The 24,845-nt window shown below is 34.1% G+C and overlaps 1 protein-coding gene across 5 annotated transcripts in view; it reads left to right on the forward strand.

Moving 5' to 3' along the window:
* Nucleotides 1-24,845, forward strand: part of GPHN (gephyrin) — a 451,561-nt gene that overhangs the window by 334,850 nt on the left and 91,866 nt on the right. For all 5 annotated transcript variants that reach the window (XM_037503527.2, XM_054691156.1, XM_054691159.1 and 2 more), the window contains one exon: nucleotides 12,933-13,070. In XM_037503527.2, the coding sequence (XP_037359424.1) occupies nucleotides 12,933-13,070 (138 nt within the window). The remainder of the gene's footprint in view (nucleotides 1-12,932; nucleotides 13,071-24,845) is intronic.

Consider the following 24,845-nt stretch of genomic DNA (forward strand, 5'->3'; position numbering starts at 1 on the left):
GCTAAGTACAATAAGTTAGAAAAAAAAGACAAATACTATATGATCTCACTTATACATGGAATTTTTAAAAATGCCATATTCATAGGAAAAGAGATCTATTTTGCTCACCAGAGGTGGTGGTTAGGGAGCAGAGAAAATGGGTTAGGCATTCAAAAGATAAATAAGTACTAGGGGTGCTATGTATAACATGGTAACTATAGCTAACATAGCTATATGGTATACTTGAATGTTGTTAGGAGAGTTTTCAGGATTTACTAAGAGTTCTCATAACCAGAAAAGAAATTTACTTTTTTTCTTTTATATATAAGAGATGATGGTAAACTTACTGTAATAATTATTTCACAACATATGAAAGTCATATCATCATGCTTTATACCCTAAACTTACACATGCTGTATGATCAATTATATCTCAACAAAATTGGAAAATCAAACAGCCAAATTAATCAAAGGCTATATACCTACATATGATTTGATCTCACAGACATTAAAGATAATACCTTAGGCCATGGAAATTCAATAGTCTCTAAGAATTTAGCTAATTTGATTTTCAGGATTTGTTTTCTCTCTACCTTTCCTAAAGATTGAAGGTGAAATTGATAGTAAAGTTTCTTAATAAGTTGTAGGGCTTTGCAAAACTTATTATTAGTAATAAGCCAAATAAAATGGATCATCACTAAAAACAGGAGTCATAATACCATGGGTTAGGAAAACAAAATCAAGAAATTTTTGCTACTTTTAGAGTTTTAGCTCCCAGTATAGGAAAGGTGTCAAACATCCCAATAATAGGAAATGACCAAAACATACAATTTTACCAAGATTATGTTGGTGACAGATGAGATATAGTAAAGTTTTCCCATCAATGTTAACTGTGTTCAGTAGCAAACTTGTTCTTTCATTAGTAGGTAATTTTATGTAAAATTTTTATAACATTCCATTTGAGGTCCTTCATTGCTACTAAATAGGAAACAGTGCAGTTTACATCCAGGTTTCTCTCATTACTTCCTTTCTGACAATTTCTGGAGATTCTTATTTGAACAAACTATCAAAGTAAAATAGAGATTAGATTTAGAGTTACATAAAGACAGACTGACTTTCTCCTTTGAATGAATTAAGACATTTTACTACTTCAGCAGCAAGATATTGGTAAATGGTTCAGTTGAGTCACTACTGCATGCAATAAGGGATTTCCATGACTCTCTTTCGAAACTGACTCAGCATTGCCCTCCTTTTCAAGCAACTCTCTTCTTCCAAATTGTTTTTCCAGTTCTCAGAGACTAGAACATTCATCCTAGGTTCTAATGGGCTTTTAATTTAAAAATAATTTTATCTTAAAGACATGTTTACTTGAAGACATTACTGTTTTATTACAAACATTTATTATATAATGGAACCAGGTTCAGTGGGATGCAGATGAGATAAATACCACCCATTAAAATTCTTACCAGAACTATTAAATGAAAAATTTTAGATATGTTAGTTTGTCTGCCACTCCTAACTTTCTGCAAGACTTTACTTTTTCTACTTTATGTATAAAATTTTGCTAGTCTAATCAACTAAACATTATGATTTTTAGAGTTTCCTCCCATTTGTCTTAATACTCCAGGCAAAGGTTTCAGAAATTAGATTTAATTTAAAATTATTATGTACTGAATGATTTCCTAGCTATATTCCCCTTGTATCTCTTCTTGTTCACATACATTTATAATGCCCTAACAACCTGTCAGATATTCCACTTTTACTAGCATTATTTTATTGATAGTGACCTTAAATATCTTTAGCAAACATGTCTATCAACCCACTATCAAGTTGATAAATATCAGCTATAATGGTAGCTCAAGTCCATTAAAACTCTTTAGTATTTAAAATACTATAGATTCAAATCATGAATTTTAAGAAAGAAATTATAATTTTCAATAAGTTAGATTTGTGATGCACCCTTGAAATAAACGTATTTCTCAAATACAGGCTTACACATAAACAGATCAAGTGCTTGCCTTTTTAGCATATTTTGTGATAGAATGAAAAATCTACAGGTCTCAAGCACCTGTCCTTATTAGCTCATCTTATAAAAGAAGGCATGCTTTAGAGTTAAATTAGTTATGGTCAAATCTTGATTTCCCTACTTAGTAACTGTGTGAACTTGGGCAAGTGTGCCTCAATTTCTTTGTCTGCATATGAGGGTTAAAGCGTGTCTACCTCATGAGGTGTTGGGAAAATTAAACAGTGAAATGTTTTGTAAATGTTAATGTTAACTATAAACACTAAACAGTAAATGTTAACTATAATTATTGATGTTATCTCTACAAGTACTACTGGTATTACTATTATTATAATTATTCTTTAGAGTGAAGGCATTATCTTTTTTTTTTTTTTTTTTTTTCTTTTTTTTTTTTTTTTTTTATAGAGGCATGTTTATTTCGTTATTTATTTGTTTTTGTTTTGTTTGTTCTGTTTTACACATGCACTGAGTACAGTCAGAAGTGCGGGAGGGTGAGAGAATTCACCAGAGCCAGAGCGGGGAGCAGAGCAGGCAGAAGGACCAAAGTACACTGCTGAGGGGAGCAGCGGGCGGCAGGAGAGGTCTGCGCGCCATGTGGGACCCTCCTCTGGTGGCCGGGGAGCAGCCTGGGATCGAACGGCGCCGCAGAGCCGCGGGCAGCTTCGCAACCCAGCGCTCAACCGCTGCGCCACGGGAGGCCCTATCTCTTTAAAAAAAAACTTCTACTTCAATGAAAGTCTGTTAACTGGTTAGGGTAATAAATTAATCCTTAAAGCCCATAAATCTTAGGTAAATTTATCAGATAAACTGGCTGCCACCTCTGGATACTCAGTTTTAAGAAAATGGGTGCATTCATGGTGGGATTGTAGAGTAGTCCAGCCACTATGGAAAGCAATGTGAAGGTTCCTCAAAACACTAGAAATGGATCTGCCATACAATCCATCTGTTCTACTCCAACAAATTTTCCCAAGGAACACAAAAACAATAATGTGAAAGGAAACCTGCAACTCTATGTTTATTGCAGCACTATTTACAATAGTCAAGATGTGGAAACAACCTAAATACCTCCAAACAGATGAATGAATCATAAAGATATGATATATATACACAATGGAATACTACTAAGTGATCAAAAAAACCAAACTCATGCCATTTGTGGTAACATGGATGGAGCTGGAAGGGTTGATGCAAAGCAAAATAAGTCAGAAGGAAAAAGATAAATATCAGATGGCTTCACTTACATGTGTAATATAGAAAGCTAAACAAAGAGTCAAAGACAAATCTTGAAAGCTGGCCATAAATATTGAAACATCCGGGAGGGGAGGGGGGAAAGAATGGTGTAGGAAGGGGTGAAAATTGGGGGAAGAGCACAAGGGAATATGGTGATGGACTATAGGTGCTTTGGAGGGAGAACTATGGTGACCACACCTGAGGGGAGAAATTGTATATTGTCTAAAAATTAAAAATTATGTAAGAAAGAAGTGCTACATTAAAAAATTTAAATATAATCAGAAAAGAAAAAGAAAGTGGGTGCATTCATAACTGTTATTAGATATGAAAAGAGAAAGCCTAAAGCTCAAAATTAGGTACTACTTTTAATCACTCCCTCCTTGTTGAAATCTTTCTTAGCATTGTTCTTTCAGGCTAACCATTTCCTTTTTCTGCAGCTTCTTTGAAGCCTTTTATTTTTTTTCCAGTCATTAAATATCATTGTTACTCAGAGTTCTCTTAGACTTTACATACACATTCTTCTGTAGGAGCAATTCATGATGCTTCAGAAACCAAATCTATCACTCCAACCCATATCCGTTCTCTCAACTTAAGACTTATATTTCCAAACATCTATTATCGATAGCTTCTTAGATATTTTACAAATATTTCATAATCAACATGACTAAAGCTAAATTTGTTATCTGAATCTTCTTTTCTTCATATATCTCAAGGAGTGACATTACTATCCATATAGTTGTCCATACCAAGAAATCCTAACAGTATTTGGTTTTTATCCCAATTCCTGCAGCCATTTTTATCTTTGCAAGTCCAAACCTTTCATACTCTTTTACCGACTTTCACTCTTTAATAGCTTTTTATTTTTCTTAAAGTCAGACTCCTTAATATTGCTTACAATCTGGTTTGTGTTTAACCTCCAATTTTACTTCCACTCTCACCCTGAACTCAGTGCACCCATGACACAAACTTTCAATTTACAAATAGTTTACTCTTTTCCGAAATGATGTTGTCCCATCTCTTCCCTTGGATAACTCCTGCTTATTATCCTACATTTCCTCCAAGAGTTTTTCTGTCATCTCACAAATCTGAGCAAAATGCCCCTCTTGTGTTTTACTCAAGTGTCTTATAGTTTCCTCACTTTACGGCAAGTCTGTTTGTAGCATTGTACTTTGCAGTCTTTGTCACTGTTTCCTCCATTCCACCCTAAAGTCTTGTTGTAATACCTCATCTATCTTATTCATTGTTACTCTTCTTAAGATCTTAATTGTCTTCCCAATAAATGAGTTGAAAGGGTGAGTTATTATATGAATGAGAAAGAAACTTTGGTCCATCAGAGCAGTCAAGGGGTAACATAACACTCAGAGTAAGAAATCAGAATGGGACCAGGGAAGAAAAACAATAAACACTAGCAAAAACACTAATCTTTTTGTTATCAGTTCTATTTTTCTTAATTGCTACTTCTCTAGAGATTACTTTTGTTTTCATTCTAGTTCTTACCTCTATTCATTCTCATTACTGCTATCCAGACTCAAGACCTATTACTAACTCTTGGCCAGAGATGTATTATTATACTCCTTGGTTAATCTTATGACTTTCAGTCTATTCCAGATAGAACATTAACTTTGTTAATGTTCTAATATCCTGCTATTTAAGAACATAAAATATCTTTTCTCTATGATCTCCAGAAAAGATAATTACAAATTAGTCTTTAAAGAAATATGCTAATTTCTTGTAGTTCTTATTTTTTTGAAATCTTTCTAATTCTTTTCCTGCTGCAATGTGTATTCCCTTACCATCTTGATTGGCACTTACTGGTTCAGAAAACAGTGCTTATTATCACTTACTCAATTTTTCTTTATGTTGCTAAAGGCAATTAACAATTTGCTTCCACAAATATGTATTGAGTTACTATTTATAAGCACCGCCTTTCCAACTTTCCCATTTAATCTCCTGAATAAGTCATTTTCTTTAATATATCTTCATGTAGTTTATTTGCCAAGTTCTCAAATATTTTTCTCATTTTTTATTTGTGAAACCTACTTGTATTGCTTTCATAAATTTTCCCATTATTGTTTTACATGAAAAATTGTGACTCATATTTTACTTTCAGTCAATCTTTTAGCTTCTTCATTGTCAATATTGTATATATACAATGTAGCTAAAGTATTTGCAATATATACAATATAGCTAAAAATAAAAAACAGACTAGAAAGTACAACTCCTAATTTTCACAGAGACAGGAAATTAACTGCAATATATGGACCAAGATAACTTTATGAGAAGTTGGAAGCCAACTAAGTAAGAATGAGTAGCCAGTTAAGTAGTTAAAATAACCCAGTCAAGTGCAAAGCCAAAGATAAGGCATAAAAGGCTACAGTAAAATGGGTAAGCAGATCACTACCTGTGATCTGCCCTTATGACCTCATGATCATCAGGAACCATGTGTCTTGAAGTCTTTCACTGGAGGGAGAAGGAAAGAGAAATGTGGAATGTATATCCAGCATTTCAGCTTTTCAGAACTGCCCAAAGAACTGGTTACTCTCTTACCTGACTAGGAGCACTGATGGAGCTGGCATTGTTTTGGTACCTGGGTGCCACTAAAAGCAGGGGAGACCAAGTGCAACTTGTATTGTCACCAGAGGGCCTGAAATGGTATGTCTCAGTACAATGAAGAAAAGGCATCCATGCAGCAACTTCTCCCTTAAAAGGCAGGGAAAAGAGTGTACTAAACTAGAGCAAGTGTCCAACAGTACAGTTTTTATAGAGCTGCCTGAAAGGCTGGTTTCTGTTTCACCTGACTTGGGGCACTTGAACTAGCTTTGTTTCAGTGCCTGGAGGGTACTACTAATAAAGGAGAGCAGAAAAACTTGCTGCTACACTGCCAGAGAGCCTATAGTACCACACACAGGCAGACACCACAGGGAACAAGAGATTGAACGCCCCAGAAAAAGAACTGGCATACCTCTAGTTAGTAAATTACATTCACAGCCCAGAGAAGTCATATCCACCCCAGATCATAAGAGATAACTATGAATGTCTATGCCAACAAATTAGAAAACTTGGAAGAAATGGACAAATTCTTAGAAGCATACAACCTTCTAAGACTAAATCAGGAAGAAAGAGAAAATCTGAACTAACCAATTATAAGCAAGGAAATTGAAACAACAATCAATAGTCTCCAGGAAAGTACAAAATCTCAGGGCCAGTTGGTTTTACAGGTGAGTTCTGCAAAACCTTCAAACAAAACTAATACTCTGATACCAAAAGCAGACAAAGACATTAAAGAAAATTATAGACCAATATCTCTTATCATAAACACAGATGCAAAATCCTCAACAAAATTTTAGCAGACCAAATTCAACAGTACAGTAAAAGGATCATAAATTATAGACAACTGGGGTTTGTTCCAGGGATGCAAGGATGGTTCAACAAATGCAAATCAGTGTAATTCACAACTTCAACAATGGAAAAGACAAAAATCATATCACTCGATTTAGAGAAGGCATTTGACAAGATTCAGCATCCATTTATGATTTCAAAAAAAAAAAAACCTCTTAGTAAAATGAGAAAAAAAGGAAAATACCACAACAAAATAAAAGCCATTTATAACAAACTCAACTAGCATCACACTCAATGGTGAGAAACTGAAAGCTATTCCTCTAAGACTGGGTACACGAGAAAGGTGACAGATCTCACCACTACTGTTCAACATAGTTTTGGAAGTCTTAGCTAGAACAGTTAGGCAAGAGAAAGAACAAATGGACATAAAAGCAATCCAGTTTGTAAAAGAAGAGGTAAAACTATCACTATTTGCAGATAGCTTGTACTGTACATAAAAACATTGGTATCAATGAATCATATAGTAAAGTAGCATATATTAAGTGCCTAAGTAATCATATATTAAGTACCTAAGAGTAAACCTAACAAGGAAAGTAAAAAAAAAAAAACCTATTCAATGAAAACTTTAAGGCATTGTTAAAAGAAATAGAAGATATTAGGAAATGGAAAGATAGTCCATGGTTGTGAATTGGAAGAATTAATGTTAAAATGTCCATCCCACCCAAACAATATATAGATTCGGTGCACTCTCTGTCAAAGATTCAAAGAAATAGAGCAAATGGGCCTCCCTGATGGCGCAGGAGGTTAAGCGCCACACTGTGAAGCTGTCCGCAGCCTCTGCAGCGCCGGTTCAATCCCGGCCGGCCGGCGAGAATCCCACATGGTGAAACAGACCTCTCCTGTCTTGCCTGCTGCTCCCCTCAGCAGTGTATTTCTTCAGTCTGCCTGTTCTGTTCCCCACTCTGTCTCTGGTGAATCCTCTCACCCTCACGCACATCTGGCCTGTACCCTGGTTCTTGTATAAAAATAAAAAATAAATCATTTTTAAAAATTTAAAAATAAATAAAAATTAAAAAATAAAAAAAGAAATAGAGCAAATATTGTTGGAATTACATGGAACCACAAAGACCCTGAGTAGCCAAAACAATCTTGACAAAAAAGAGGAATGAAAGTATCACACTTCTAGACTTAAAACTCTACTATAAGTCCGTATTAATAAAAGCATGCTAAAGGTAGTTCTGCAGGTTGAAACAAAATGACACTAAACAACAAAACAAAATCAAATTAATATCTAGCTCACCAGTAAAGGTAAATATATACAAATAATATCATAATGTATTATGTAAGGTACTATTATTTTGGTAGAGAATTTAAAAGATAAAAGCATAAAAAGACTTTAAGACTATGTTCATGAATACACAATATATAAAGATTCAGTTTGTTACACTAAATAACATAAAATGGTATTGAGGCGATAGAAAAGAGTAGTTTTTGTATGTGGTTTATTTTCAACTTAAAATAGATTGTTATAAGATATTTTGTGTAAGCTCCAAGATAACTTCCCCCTGCCAAGAGTATACACAAAAATAAACCTCCAGAGTCTACACAAAATAAAATGAGTAAAAAATCAAAGACGGTCAGTATAAAAATAACACTCAAACAGAAACATCAGTTCCAAAGAGCACCTGCACCCCTATGTTTATAGCAGCACTGTTTACAATAGCTAAGCTTTGGAAACAACCCAAATGCCCAAAAATAGATGACTGGATCAAGAAGATGTGGTACTTATACACCATGGAATATTACTCAGCATTCAAAAAAGATAAACACATGCAATTTGCATGAAAAAAAAAAGAAAAATACCGGATGGTCTCACTCATAGCAGGAAGCTAGAAAACTTAAATAAGGGACCAGGAAAATGAATAACTATAAGAAAGTGAAAATCAAAATCAACAAAAAACTATGAACCAGAGACACTCTGTGGGGAGTGGGGGCGGGGAGGGGAGGGACTGGGGTCAAAATAAGGGGATTGCAATTGTATGGGGAATATAAAAATAAAATTTATTTTTAAAATAAATAAATAAAAATAACAGTCAAGACAAAAGGAAGGTATCAAGAGTGGAAACAATGAAAACAACAAAATGATGATAGTAAGTTATTCCTTATCAGCACTAACTTTAAAGGTAAATGGATTAAACGCTCCCATCAAAACACACAGAATGACTGAATGCACTATTATTTAAAAAGGTGCAACTATATGGTATCTACAAGAAACTTATCTTAGAATGTAGAGACATACATAAGCTGAACATGAAAAGATGGAAAATGTTATTTTACATAAAATATGTTAAAAAACTGGCATGAGATAAAGATTTACATTGTACAATGATGAAAAAATCAATTCATCAGGAAGATATAATTATAAATATAGATCCACCTCATGTCAGAGTACCCAAATAGAAAAAGCAAAAATGGATAGAGTTGAAGGGAAAAATAGATAGTAACATAATAATAGTAGGAAAATTCAATATTCCACTTTCAATAATGGCTAAAACATCCAGACCATAGATGAGTAAGGATCAGATGTTCTGGTGAACATCACCAGAAAACTACTGGACCAAACAGACATCTTTTCTTCATTTACTTCAAATTTTAAAAAATGAATTTTAAAACAAGATACTTTCTATATTAAGAATTAGCATATTCAAAATGATATATTTGAAACAGGAAAAACAATTTTATTGATTTAAACAGCTCCATTTCAAGATGGCCATAAGAAAACATTTTAATATGGGAAAGATTTTTCCAAGCTAGTTGATATCCACACTGAAATTTCCAAGTAAAAAAGAGAGAGAACTACCTATCTCTATAGTTAGAGAGCTGTTGGGCATGTTACTACTCTGCTGCTTTTGTTTTTCTGTTGACTTACATCCTTTCTGTTGAGCTATAATGTTCTTCATGGGAGGGTATAGCTTACTCTGTTATCCCAGATCCCTAATTGTGCCTAATTAACAAAATATATTTGATACATATTTCTTTTTTTAAAAAAGATTTATTTATTTATGCATGCAAGAACTGGGCTACAGGCCAGAGGTGTGGGGGATGAGAGGATTCACCAGAGACAGTGAGGAACAGAACAGGTAGAATGACCGAAATACACTGCTGAGGGAGCAGCAGGTGAGTCAGGTGAGTTCTGCTGCGCCATGTGGGTATCTCCCTGGCTGGGGATCAAACTCGTGCTGCAGTGGCTGCGGATAGCTTCATAGGCTGTGTCTTAACCCCTTGCGCCACCAGGGAGGCCCTTGATACATACTGCTAAATGGATGTGTGTATTACCGAAATCACACTTGCTTTCTAATAAGAAAATTCTATTCTTCTATAAGCATATGCAACAAATAAACTCTAAAGTTAAAATGTATAATTTTGCCCTTAAAAACTAAGTATTTTAGAAGGACAGCTCTTAAAAGATCGTAAACAATTAAGTACCATAAAGAAAGTAAAATATATTTTAGAGAAAAGATGAATAAAAAGCAGAAACACCTATCTCTGTCATTGTCTCCAATAACACTGCCTGTGACAATATGTTTTTATGACATTTGAATGATAAGGCTAGGACTGTTGAAAGTGAGTTGTAAATAAATTTACTTTTCAACTATAAATGAATAGTAAATTGGGCCTCCCCGGTGGCGCAGCGGTTGAGCGCTGGGTTGCGAAGCTGCCTGCAGCCTCTGCAGTGCCGGTTCGATCCCCTGCTGCTCCCCTGCTCCCCTGCCACCGGAGGAGGGTTCCACGGGCGTGCAGACCTCTCCTGCCGCCCGCTGCTCCTCTCAGCAGTGTACTTCGGTCCTTCTGCCTGCTCTGCTCCCTGCTCTGGCTCTGGTGAATTCTCTCACCCTCCCGGGCTTCTGACTGTACCCAGTGCTTGTATGTATGTATGTATAAATAAATAAACAAACAAACAAATAAATAAATCTTTAAAAAAAAGAATAGTAAATTATCTATAACCCTTTCTTTAATTGTTCACTTACTTAAATTGTGAGCAGAAAATTTTTTTCATATTTAGCACTAAATTGTCTTTAAGAACCTTAAAGTTCTGAAAATTTGTAATTCTGTGATTGACCAAGGGGAGAAATTTCCTAAGAACAAACATCTTTGATGTTTTTTTCTTTGAGTACCTATGACGATGTCATTCATCTTAGAATGGAAACTCACTGGGGACGTATCTTTAAGTCAATTCTGTGAATATGTCTAAAAAAGCTACTAGAATTAGGAAAACTAAATTGAATAAGTTACAGTGACCAGAAATGTATAGACTACTGAGAGATACAGATAAAATCATTAGGCAGTGGATTAAAGAGATGGGAGCTTTCTGTCTCACATATCAAAAATCTGGAGTCAGGCAGGTCAGGGCTTGTACTGCTGCTCAACACTGTCATCATGAACTCCGGCTCTTTTTTCTTCATCATTGAAAAATGGCTATATCACTTTCCAGTATATAGCCATGTTTCAAGTAGAAAGAATGTGTAAGGGCAAAACTTTCTCCTCTTAAAGCTTTATCCCTTTATCTTTTTATTTGTAATAGGAATCCTGGCCCCAAAGACTTCTTCTTGTATCTCATTGATGAGAACTATATCATATGGCCACTTTTAGCTGCAGTGTGGCTAGCAAAGAAGGGATTTGTGGATAGCAGTTAAGGTAACCAAGTTATAGTGCTTGTAGTTATTCCTTTTCTTTTTACCTTTTGGAATATAGACCTTTAAGTTTCCAAAGAAAAGATCAAGTCATTTGTGAACAGGATATAGTAACCCAAGGATTTCCTTTTTTGCCAGTAAATGATTCATTTAATTCAGAAAATATTCATTTTTATTTCCTAGTTTGTGAAATACTATTCTAGAGATAGTAAGTGAACAAATCCTCCTGTGGAGCTTACATTCTGCTTAGAAAAAGAACCTATAAGCAAGTAAATACAATAGGGATATGTGTTTGATAGGTAAATGGTATAATATGCTTATAGAATATTTCACACAAACTTCTCTGATGAGGTGCAAACACCTGAAAGAAATGAGGGGGATTGAAGCTATTGTATCTGGGGAATAATATTCCAAGTAGATGAAACAACACGTACAAAGACCCTAAAGAACAATGCACTTGGCATGCTCAAGGAGAAGCAAGGAACTAACATGGCTAGCACACAGTGAGTAAGAGGAGAAATGATAGGAGATAAGAATAGGGGCACCATAATATATTGGTTTGGAAGAGTTGTGAGCAGAGATTGGTGCAATCTAACTTTCATTTTAAAAGGATCATTGTTAGTTCGATGTGGAGAATAATTTGAAGTGGTACAAAGATAGAGGCAGGGAGACCAGTTTACAAGCTATTCAATTTCCCAACTATTGTAGTAATAGTAATGGAGATGGTGGATAAATTATTACATTCTAGAGATATTTCAATGGTAATTGAGATATGGCCCTAAAGAAAAGAAATAATCCAGGGTCTTTCCAAAGCTTTGGACTAATAGCTAGAAGAATGGAGTTGCTATTTACTGAGTTGGGAACTGCAAGAGAATAAGACATCATGTGAGTAGGATAGGAGAATGAGGAATCAAGAGTGATTTCAAACATGTTAAATTTGAATTGCCTGTTACATTCCCAATTGAATATAAGTAATTTATAAGGTTAAAAAAGGATATTCTTATGCACTGGCTATTTGATGATATCTAAATCTAGAGATGAGAGTAGAGGTTGGGAATGGAGATATGGAATTGGGAGTTTTAGTATGTGGGTGAGGTTATGTAGGGAGTGCATAGCTAAATAATACTATACTTTCCTATGCCTTTTTTAGAAGAAAGAAAAATTTGAAATCCTAAATAAATTCAATATAAGATGTTTTCATTTTACTAACTAGCTCATTAACTGTTCAAAGTTTGGTATAGTAGTTAAGGACATGGACTTCGAACTCAAGAGTACCCAGGTTTGAATCCTTTCTCTTCTGTACTACTTCTGTGAGTTGGGCCAAGATAATGTTATCTCTTTAAATCTCTTTCATCAGCAAAGAAGGAAAATCATTTCTCCCCATTCAGTTGTTGTGAAGATTAATGATTTAAATTAGAACAGTGCTACAACGCATAGTAAGCACTCAAAGTTGTTTGGCCAATATCAAGTTTCACTAAGTTTTAACACATGATATAACATTGCTAGCTTGACTTATGTGCCATCCAAGCAGGCTAAATTTTGGAAACAGGAGAAAATATCTCATTTTATACTCTTCTTTTGGGGACATATGAAATTGAGAATTGTTGCTATTCACCCCTTTTTATTCAGTGTTTCAGCATCATATTCTTAGATAGTTGTCTTCCTGTTTAGGTCACAGTGCTGTCGATATCACCAAGGTGGCTAGAAGACACCGCATGTCTCCTTTTCCTCTAACATCTATGGACAAAGCCTTCATCACAGTCCTGGAGATGACTCCGGTGCTTGGGACAGAAATCATCAATTATCGAGGTACTATGGTACTATTATGTTTGTCTATTGCCTTTCCTTTTTTTTTTTGAAGTAAGACATAAAATATTAATACACAGTTTTCTTGAAAGGGAAATGTTATTAGCCATTGTCAAATTTATTATCATTCTTTTTGCCTCTTATTTTACTCAACTTTAAATGAGTCTTAGTAGTATACAGAATAAAGCACTCATAAAGCTTCCTTTTCATAAAAAATGGGGAAAAATACCAATTGTGTTTCTCCTGTCTATCACAATACCATTACTCTAAAGAGAGAATGATCAGCTCTGAGTGAAAGAAATTGTCTGTCTGGTATAATTCTGGTCAGAAATTGGAGATGACCAATGTGTCTTGTAGTCATGTTTTCCAGAAAGGAAAACATGTTTTTCTTTAATGTAAAATATAAAAACTACATTAATTTATCCATGGGTCACTGAGTAACCATTCTGATCTCAGTTTTTCTGCTTTATCCATCTTCTCATTTTCTGCTTAGTTTAGTAGCACTTTGAGACCAGATTGTAGAAAGACAATAGAAAGGTGATATTCACCAATATACTCAGTTTTTGATCAACCACTTCCTTTCCAAAAATTCAACATAGAACTTGTATTTAATACAGTAAAATGTGATTTCTTGTTTTTGTTATGCAATTGAAAATAATATAAAAGGATTGATTTTACAAATAAGGGACTTTAGTTATAAGTCATAAAAACTCAAACTGTACTCAACATTAAAGAGGATCCTCAAATACCCTGATTTTTCTGCAAGGAAACTCAGACTCAACTACAACAGAAAAAGAATAGGACTTAGGTCTCAAGACTTTAACATTCTCTTTTCTAATCTCTCTAGTCTTTCTACAACACATTATATAATATACTCTTCATCAGTAAAATAAAGAAGTGATAAGATGACATAAAAAATTGTGTTAGAATTAAAATATCTAACACTAGTAAAATATTTTTTAATTTTCAATTTTCTTTTTATTTATATATTTTTTTACATCATTGTTCATTTTTTTATTATTTTATTTTATATATTTTTTACATCATTTTTATTTTTGCCCAATGTATGCATTTTCATCTTGGTTAAATTCCCACTCCCCTTATTTTGACTCTAATCCCTCCATCCTCCCCCTCCCCCCAAAGTAACACTAGTAAAATATTAAGTGCTATATTCTAGCTCTTTGGTCCCTGACAACACTTAACAAAAATTGTTCTTATATAGTTCATACTTATGCTTGTGATTTATAAGTTTAGATGTATTCTTATCCATCAGTTATTTGATGATATATAAAGCTAACATTTGACTTATTATATTCTTTTAGTATATCTGTATCATTAGGCTTAAACCTTTTATTTTGTTTTGTTTTACTTGTAAAGAAATAACAATTTGAAAACTTACTAGAGAATTAATCCAAAATCATGTGATTTCAGAAATCAATTTGATGAAATGGGTTTCTTTGTATTATAAAATAGAAATTTAGATTTTTTTTCAATCAACATGAAGGTATTTTCAGAAATATGGGTATAAAAAAGTTGCAAAAACTTAATACTTTTCCTATCATAAAAATAAATTGGCCAACCCTGGCCTCTTATAATTTCAGGGGTTTCCCTTAACATCTGTCCTTAGAAAAATCTCATTGTGTACCCTAACTCACATTTAGACAAAATTTCTAGCATTTTAAAATTAAGGCTGAGTTGGGGAATGGCCATTTCTATTTTTCATCTGAAAAAAATACTGTCACATGAATTTCCTTTTCCCTTCATATACTTATTTCCCCTTCATTTGTTTATCAAATCCCTTGTCATTCATAATAAGCAAACTCTTCATGGGTGATTAACTTCCTTGTCAAGTGTTTCCACCTGTGATGATGAAAACTAATAGGTTTGAATTTAACCTTTGAGTTGTATCAAGATCAGTTTTTAATGCAAAAGTATTGCAATTAAACCTGCTGGGCACTTTGACGAGTTATTTAGAAAATAACCCCATATAGAATGATGTAATCCAACTATTTATTAAACATTTACTAATTGTCAGATAATATGTTAAGTCCTGGCTATATACAAAGATATATAAACTGCCCCATGGATCTCAGAGTAATGCAGAAGAGACAGGTAAACAATGTAATATTTGTTTCTTAGGCTAATTCACATCTTGTGTCATTCACTTTAGATAAGTCCATTCATGCCAATGGTTTCACATACCACCTACTAAAAATTTCTAAATCTGTAACACTGCCCAAACCTTACCTGAGCTCCAAATGCATATGCCAAATATATATCCGCTGCTAGTAAATTTATTATGACCAATATTAACTTATTTCCTTTACCTCTACAATACTTGTTTGTTTCTTCTTTCTTCTTAAATTCATCCCTACTTCTTCATCCCCAATCCCATATTATTTTATTTTATTTTATTTATTTTTTTTTTAAAGATTTATTTATTTATTTATACAAGCACTGGGTACAGTCAGAAGCGCAGGAGGGTGAGAGAATTCACCAGAGCCAGAGCGGGGAGCAGAGCAGGCAGAAGGACTGAAGTACATTGCTGAGGGGAGCAGCGGGTGGCAGGAGAGGTCTGCGTGCCATGTGGGACCCTCCTCCGGTGGCCGGGGAGGAGCCGGGGATCGAACCAGTGCTGCAGAGGCTGCGGGCAGCTTCGCAACCCAGCGCTCAACCGCTGCACCACCGGGGAGGCCCCCCATATTATTTTAGTTCACCCTTTGACCAACATCTCTCCATTCCCCCCAACTATGTGTTCTTTTTTTTTTTTTTTTTTTTTTTTTTTGTTTTTAATTATTTATTTATTTATATAAGCACTGGGTACAGTCAGAAGCACAGGAGGGTGAGAGAATTCACCAGAGCCAGAGCAGGGAGCAGAGCAGGCAGAAGGACCGAAGCACACTGCTGAGGGGAGCAGCGGGCGGCAGGAGAGGTCTGCGCGCCATGTGGGACCCTCCTCCGGTGGTCGGGGAGCAGCCGGGGATCGAACCGGCGCTGCAAAGGCTGCGGGCAGCTTCGCAATCCAGCGCTCAACTACTGTGCCACCGGGGAGGCCAACTATGTGTTCTTAAAGAGTAAACTTAAGAAGCTTCTCCCCCCATGAAGAAGTTCCTGATGTCCACTTCTTTTCCAAGTTTGATGAAATACCACTTCTCCATGTTCCCACAGCATTTTATGCATATGTTTTACGACAGAACAGACTGACATATCAAATGTCTATCCTATAAATTGAATTGTCTGAGTCAAGAATAGCCTGTCGTTCCCTTACTGATGGTAAGAGATCTCACCCCTGAAAAAGGATTAGGTCATTCTCTCTGCACTTTGAAAGTTCTCTTTACCAACAATATTTGCATTTTGGTGAACAAGCCTTCATAGTTCATTTTTATTTCAGATAAATGAAATTCCTAACTATTGAATCTCATCCATCAATCACTGAGTAGAGAAATTATGGGGTAGGAGGACTAAAAGACATTCACAGTTCTCTGAAATCCCAACTATATTGTCTCTGCAAATACTCTGACACACACAATTACAGGTATCCATAAAGGAAAGCCCATGTTTCCTTAGAGCTCCAGAACCACTGAATCTATGAATCAGTTTAGAACTGTAACATCTCAAAAATTGTTTCTTTATATATCTGAGAAGATTCAACAATAATCCCAGAAAACTAACAATAAATTATACACAGAAATACTGAAAATTATTGCTGTCAAGATCATAGATTTCTGTTAACTGTAGGAAGGAATAACATGAAATATTTACAATATTACAGTAAGAAGGCAACTTTGAGATCAAGTGTTCTTTTTTGCTTTAAAGAAGAGGGAATTTAGGAGCAAGGAAATGTAACAGTGTTCTTAAACAAATTTTTATGATTAAAAACAACTAGAACCTAGGATTCTTGACTCTTTGCCTATTGTTAATTTCACTGCAGCATACTACATCTCAAATCTGTATGAAAATTATACTTCTAAACCAAACACCTAGATGTGTATTCGTGTGTAAAGTATTATTTGTTTTAATATGTCTTAGCTACATAAATTTCCTATTTTCTGTGGTCTGTTCTTTAGCATATTTACTATTTTCAGTTGCTATCTGCAAGTAAGACCTTTAAGGAGCACGTTCTCTACTAATTATAAATACCTTCCTTTGTTTCTTGGGAAAAGGATACCTGGCATAACAATGAATGATAATATTTGTAAGGCTAGCAGTTATGATTCATCTTGCTTGCTTGCAAATGCATGACACGAATAAATTACAACTTCACATTTGGTACAGTACTAGTTACTGTAAAGCAGATTAAAATATTCTGTCACAATTTTTGACATGAATATAAATGCAGGGGGATTATGCTAAATGAAAAAAGCCAGAAGGAAAATGACAAATACTGGATGGTTTCAATTGTGTGTGGTATATATAGGGAAAAAAAAAAAAACTGAGTCAGACAAAACCAAACCAGTAACAAACCCTAGAAATCTGACTATAGAATTGAGGCTACAGGAGTGGGAGTGGGGGAGGGAGCACAGTGGAGAGGAGAATGGGTGCCTTGGTGGTGGGTTTAGTGTAGTGACATACATCTAAAGAGGTGTGATCCTATACCTCTAAATCATACACAGTGCTATAAACTAATGTTCCCTTAATTTTTACCTTTTTTCAGTTAAAAATGTAAAAACTATGAGTTCTGCTTTCTTAGGAGCAATATTTTGGGTTACAAGCTCTGGGCTTTCTTATTTAAGAATACATGACCAAAGATTTCAGCATTTCTGAACCAGATTGTTTTTACACAAAAGATTTAATTAATTCTAGTCAAGGAATCTTTAAGCTTTGCTGTTGAAACTCAGTTTGAAGCAAAGAGGTATCCCTTTTAGAATACTGACCACAGCAGAGGGACTTCTCCCTATATCAGTTAGAAAACTGCTTGAAGATAGGGAAATTATCTTAAGCAGACATTCACTGCCCTGGAGGAAAATTCAAAAACAACTGAGTCCAAGTATAGGACATTCGCAGCAAGATGGTTCAGAAATCATGCTAGGAATTTATTATTTCCTCCTGAGGATTTGAGGGCAGAAACCAAGGGGAAAAGAGGAAGTAGAGGAAGAAACAATCAAGTAGAGGAAGAAACAATCTCTTTACCTTACTTTACTTTTTACTAGCTAAGAGACCTTGGGCAAGCTGCATAACCTTTCTCAGTCTTTTTCCAACATGTGTAAAAACAGAAATAGTAAATAACAATAAGTTCATTGTGAGATACTATTAAAGGAAGTAGTATGTAAATTATTTAGTTTTCACGAAGCTGTCATATTGGTAAATGGTTTCCTTCCTTTTGTTTGCTACATGAGTATTCTGGTATCAGAGCCCTAGGATAAACACTTATAAAATAAAGTCAAACTCGAACTCCCTAATTCAGCTCCATTTGTTGATCCATATTACCAATCTCTGGATCCCATATGCATTTTGATATAATCACATTTATATTCCACCCACCCAAGTCATTCAGGCATGTTTACCCTATCTCATTAGAAAAATTAACTATCAATTTTCACTGTTTTTCTGGTTATCTCTGATTGAACTTTATAAAATTGAAGCAGAAAAATTTAGATATTTAAATATTTCAACTAAAAGCATATATATTTTATTATCCAAATTGTTGCCTCCAATTTCTATCTCCAATCTAGTGAGATCGTCACCTAAGATAATCCTGTTTACTTGCAAATATTTTCTGTGATATTGATCTGTGCTGGCATTAGCTGTAGATTTTTCTTTGACTGTGGTCAAAGATAGTCTCATCTTTCGGCCTCTACTTCATTAACTTCATTATACCTCTAAAATAAGTGCATCTTATTGTACCTCTCTATTTATGCTTATTATAAGATCATTCCCTGTATACTTCTCTCTGAATTCCTCAACATAGACATCTCACTAAGTCCCACTCCCTCTTTATACGTGTGTGTTTGTGTACATATGTATGTATATACTCACAATGTCTAGGTAGTTGTGCTGTTCATCATATCCAAAGATTATAATTTTATTACCAATCCTTTATGTACACGTGCTTTTTCCCCCAGTAGAGTGGGTACCATATGTATTGCTGTTATCACAGTATGTACTCAAGAAGCCCCCTTGTATGGGGGAGTTACTTTTATAATTTATGATTGAATAAAATTAGCTTAGTAAGCTAATTAGAAGTAATTAGTAAGCACATAGAAGTCAGATCTAAAATGTTGGCCTAAGCAACCATGTATACTAATCTTCCTACATTGCATTTCTGTGCACACCATTATACGTTTTCATGTATGAATCCCTCTTTTATTTATTTATTTATTTACATTTTGCATCATTTTTCATTTTTTTTAACAATGTTTGCTTTCTTTTCTCAGGTGTATTCCCCATAGAATTTCCACCACCAGTTCACCTGTGCACCATCACCATAGTGCCTTGTGCTGTTCCCTCCCTCATTTTGATCCCTCCCCTCCCCTGCAGAATGTCTCTGATTTATAGTTGTCTGATTATTTTTGTTTTATTTCTTATGTTTTTTATGGTTATTATTTTTTTCCCTAATGCCTTATTTGTTTCCCCTATATTCCTCCTATTAGTGAAACCATCCAATATTTTTCTTTTTCATTCTAACATATTTTTTGATTGCTGATAAGTATTCCATTGTGTATACATACCACATCTTCTTAATCCAGTCACCTATTTTGGGGCATTTAGGTTGTTTCCAAGTCTTACCTATTATAAATAGTGCTGCAATAAACATAGGGGTACAGGTATTCTTTTGAAGTAGTGTTTTTGTGTCCTTTGGGTAGATCCCTAGTAGTGGAATTGCTGGATCATATGATATCTCTCTTTTTAGTAGTCTAAGGAACCTCCACACAGCTTTCCATAGTGTTTGGACCAGTTTGCATTCCCACCAGCAGTGTAGGAGTGAATCTCTTTTTAAGCATATTTTACCTCTCCTGTCTAGCCAACTGCTCCCCTTGGCAGTGTATTTCAGTAGATCTGCCTGTTCTGCTTCCCACTCTTTCTGGTGAATCCTCTCACCCCCCGCACTTCTGGTCTACACCCCAGTTCTTGTATGCATATGTAAATAAATCTTAAAATAAATAAATAAATCTCTTTCACCTTAAGCAATTTTGGAGAAAATAATTCATACTTTAAAAAGTAGGGAAAATTAATTTTTAATATTTCTTTAAGTTAATTCATACAGTTTTTATTAAACATATAGGAGGTTAAAATAAGGATAATATTTAAATATGATTCTTAGTTTTCCATTCTTTTTGCGTACCTCATTATCTTTTCACATTTTAAATATACATGTCTTATTCAGTATATTTTATTAAGCAATCTTTTTACGTAGCTTCTATTTTAATGTGTCCTACCTACATTAATAGGGTTAAAATTCAAATGCAAGCAATGGAAAAAGTATTTCAGTTAAAATAGAGTAAATAGAAATTTTCTAGGGAAGAATAGCATCAAAATACTTTATTACTATAATGACTAAAATTTCCAAGAAAGATGTCAGAATATTAGAAATAACTATGGGGACTACACATAAAGGGAAAATTCAAGTACTGTCCATAAATTAATAATGATGTAAGAAAATAAAGTTTAAAAAAAGAAATAATAACAATCCTTATCCATACTTAATATTGTATTAGTAAAGTTATGAAAATTCATGTAAATACACAAGATTTTCCAAACTTTAGAAAGAAAATTAGTGCAAATGAAAAGAGACAAACTTAAATGAAAAAAAAAAAAAGGACTTGGAAATACAGCAATTACCAAGAATGAAAACTTGGCAATAGTTTCATTTAAGTTTGAAGTATATTGATGCTATTAACTTTCCCATTAGAGCATACAACCCTCTAGTAGTTATTTTTACTGTTTTCTTTTATTTTTTAAGTAAGGATTTTGCAACTCCTGCAGTCTATTGTACCCCAATTGCATGGGTTATGTGCCAGGGAAACCCAAATATTCCTTTCATCTAATGGTGAGACAAAAAATATGAAGAAATTCAGAGACACAGGATTCCATTGTAATCCACAACACTCTTTGTAACATACCTGAATGTGTACAAAACTGGAATGGATTTGTAATTATTTTTAAAACTTAAGCTCAGTTTTTCCAAAAACAATTTACTTAATATTAAAATATTTTAATTTTAAAGGAATATTAATTTTTTCTCTTTTTCTCTAAACTCCTTTTCTGTAGAATCCCAATGTCCTTGGCTGACATGCTCAAAACATATCAACTGTTAACATCTCGCCAAATGATTCAACGACATTACTATTTTACTAATTTCCTTACTTTGATTTAATGATATAGAATTAAGCCCACCAGTATTTCTATCCTAATATGGGACCAATCAATGCTTTAAAAAGGTTAGAATTATTTTTAGGATACTAGGTAAGATATGTGGTTCAAAATTACAGAAATTATGCTAAGAAAAAATTTTTTTCCTTGTGAAATATATGACAGTTTATAAGGCAGTGATTGAAAAATTACCAAAAAAAGCAGAATTTAAATTATTCAAACTATAGAAAGAATATTTTCTTTGTACAAAAATCTTGACCAACAAATTCACTCCTTGAACATAAGTGCTATCCATTTATCAGTGATACCTCTTTCGTTTCACCTGGGTTTGGCAAGGTTGCCACTTCAGTGAACTTACTCTCAATTGAAATATTTTCTGTGACCTCAAGAACATTTTCGATATTTTTTAAAAGTAATATTTCCTCTAAAATATATTTCATCTTAATTAAGCTAAATGCTTAGATTTACACAGTTATTTTTAAAACTTAATAGCTTATATATAGAAATAAATATATGTAACACAGGTGTAAGTTATGCCACTCAATAATAAGTAGACATCATGAAGATACAACCCAACTGAAGAACTAACTCACTACCAATTCTATTGCATCTTTTTGTATTGCTAAATCATGACTTAAGCACAACATTTATATTTATTCCAAATTCTATAACCTTGCATAAAACTAACTTTATTTTATGACATAAGAACTTGTAATGCTTTCCTTCACACATCAACCACATGGGCCAGTAATGAACATACTATAGTTAGAAAAATACAAATGTGCTATGCAACACCACTTTGAACAGCTATGTACTTTTTTTTACTTTTTTTTTAATTGAAGTAACATTGGTTTACAACACTGTACATGATTTGGTATTGGGTCACACCCTTCAGATATATGTTACTACACCATACCTAACACTCAGGCAACCATAATCTTCCACCATAGTCCACTGAGCCCCCTCCACATTTTGTTCTTTCTCCCTCTCTCCCACTCTTAGTAGTCTCAATTTCTGGCCAGAGTAAGTATAGGTATTAAGACTACCTTCTCAACTATTTTGGTGAGCATATGGATAGCTGTGAGATCAAAAAGATCTTTCTGTTAGTCTCTCGCATAGATTTAATGAGGTGTGGTTTTTAAATGTTGCAGCATCAATGTTATTACAATGAACTTAAGTGAACGTTTGAGAACCATATAATCAATAACAAACTGATTTATATCCAAGTTTTATATTATGTCATTTTTTTTTTAATTAGGAAGTCTTGGATTGTATCTTTTCCTTTTACCCTTCTATTACCTTACACTCTTCTTAGACTCCTGATTCATGTAGCTGATAATACCTTAGTTAGCTAAAGTAAGGACAAAGAATCAATTTCCTGAACCACTGAACTCAAGAGTTTTCCCTTGACTTCCTCCAAATTCTTATTACAACTAACTACGTGGAGCTTTACAACTGTGGAATCATTTTGGTAAGTGACTCTGAGAAATTAAGCTTTCCCTCTTGCATCCAAAGCCAATCAATTCTTCTAACATCTTAATTTAGGGAGCAAGAAGAGAGTACTATCTGGGTCCTAGATATATAGATATAGAGAGAGATAGAGATAGAGATAGATAGATATAGATAAATGCCCAACCAAACAAATTAAATAATTTTACTTTACCATTTGAAGAATACATTTGGGCTCAATGCTCACAAATCATATTCAACTTATAATCTGTCTTGATTTTCCTTGTATGTTTGCCCATTGTCAGCCATTTGAATCAGTTACTCTTTCTAAAGATATTTTTCAGGTTAGTCACCGCAGTGTGAAAAAGCTAGTACTTCAGAGAGTAGACGATTCATTAATTACCATTATCCTCTTATATATGTGTATCCTGCTGACAACATAAAAAGGTACCACCTTTTGACCAACCATTCTGCCACACAAAACAGTGTAAATCATCAGTCTTTTCCACTCTTTCCTTCATCTCAACCTCCTACAATGACTTAATTGTATATATAGCTTGTAGGTCCCCAGTGAAATATAATCCTACCTCTAAGATTTCTGACTACTACAGAATCTAGATGTATGCATATTTGTTGTATAATCATCATCAGATTGAATAAATTCTTTATTATACAAAATTTTGGGAATACAGTGTCTAGGAAAACTAGAACAGAATGGAACATCATCTCCTCAGGCTCTGAAAGCAGGGCTAGAACATCTTGGCACACAACCTGACTTTCTACAAATGAAATGCTCACTGCAAACTGTGAAGAGCTATAAACTCCCACCACCAAATGTTCCTAAGAAAGAATACTAGTTATATTAATTATATATTGGGAAAGTCATCTTTTGCTTATTATAAATGTAGCTCTCTGGAGTACAGCAACTGGGGGAAAGAAATTTTGCTAATGTTTCCTGAAATCATATCTTGAAGTAAGACTTTGGCTCACACAACTTCTGTTGCTCACTGTTGTTTTTCTAACAAATACTAAACTTAAAATAGTCATAACATCTGGTTGAGAAGTTACTGCAACCTGGTTTCCATTGAAGTTTGAAGTCTGTATATCGCTTTCTAAAATCACATGCCCAAAGTTTATTCAGCAGTGTTACTGAGGCTCCACCTATGGGCAAAGAAATGGCTTAACATCTATGTAAGTATCCATGTGCATGCAAGAAAGACTGTCCCATATAGTGAAGTAATTTATAGCCCTATCACATACTTTTTAAGTTCCCAAATAGACCATCTGGTCAAACATTGAATAAAGTCTAATCCTGAATGCTTATAAGAGCTATCATTGTTTAGTCCTAAATCCTACTGAGAGATATGGATATAGTTACTTGTGTAGAAGGGAGAGGTGTATACCATATATATTTCTTCAGTCTTCTGGCATATGCTGCCAATTGGGAGCCCTTACCATTTCGACTGAGTTGTGTATTTCTCTCCAAATCCTTTCCTTTTGATTTTTAGACCAAAACTTGAGGTAATGCACATTTTCTCTGCTGGTATATCAACTTGATATAATATCAAAAACATTTCCAGTAGGGATCTAATTTACTTTAAAGATTACAACTCCTACAGTTATCATTAGTCCAAAATAAAAAGCCACTCAATTATATATGTTGTTAAATTTATTTTAATAAGCTTAGCCAAGTATGAATCGGTTCTTTCTTTTCAAATAAAACACTTTTCATGATATTTGAAGGTCTATAAATCCAGATGGCATATATACACTATGAATATGACATTTCTTGACTGTTCTAAATATAGCAATATGTTGAAATGAGAGAAATAGTCTTTAAGTATCTTATCCTTATCCCTTAATTTTAAAAAAAGCTTTATTGAGATACAATCAATCCATGCACCACACAATTCACCCACTTAAGTTATACAGTTCAAGGGTTTTTAGTATATTCACAGATATGTGCCACCATAACCAGTCAATTTTAGAACATTTTCATCACCTCAAAAAAAAACTTAG

The sequence above is a fragment of the Talpa occidentalis genome, unplaced genomic scaffold (genome assembly GCF_014898055.3).
Source record: "Talpa occidentalis isolate TD23 unplaced genomic scaffold, MPIMG_talOcc4v2.1 talOcc4.11, whole genome shotgun sequence".
Taxonomy (NCBI): Eukaryota; Metazoa; Chordata; class Mammalia; order Eulipotyphla; family Talpidae; genus Talpa; species Talpa occidentalis.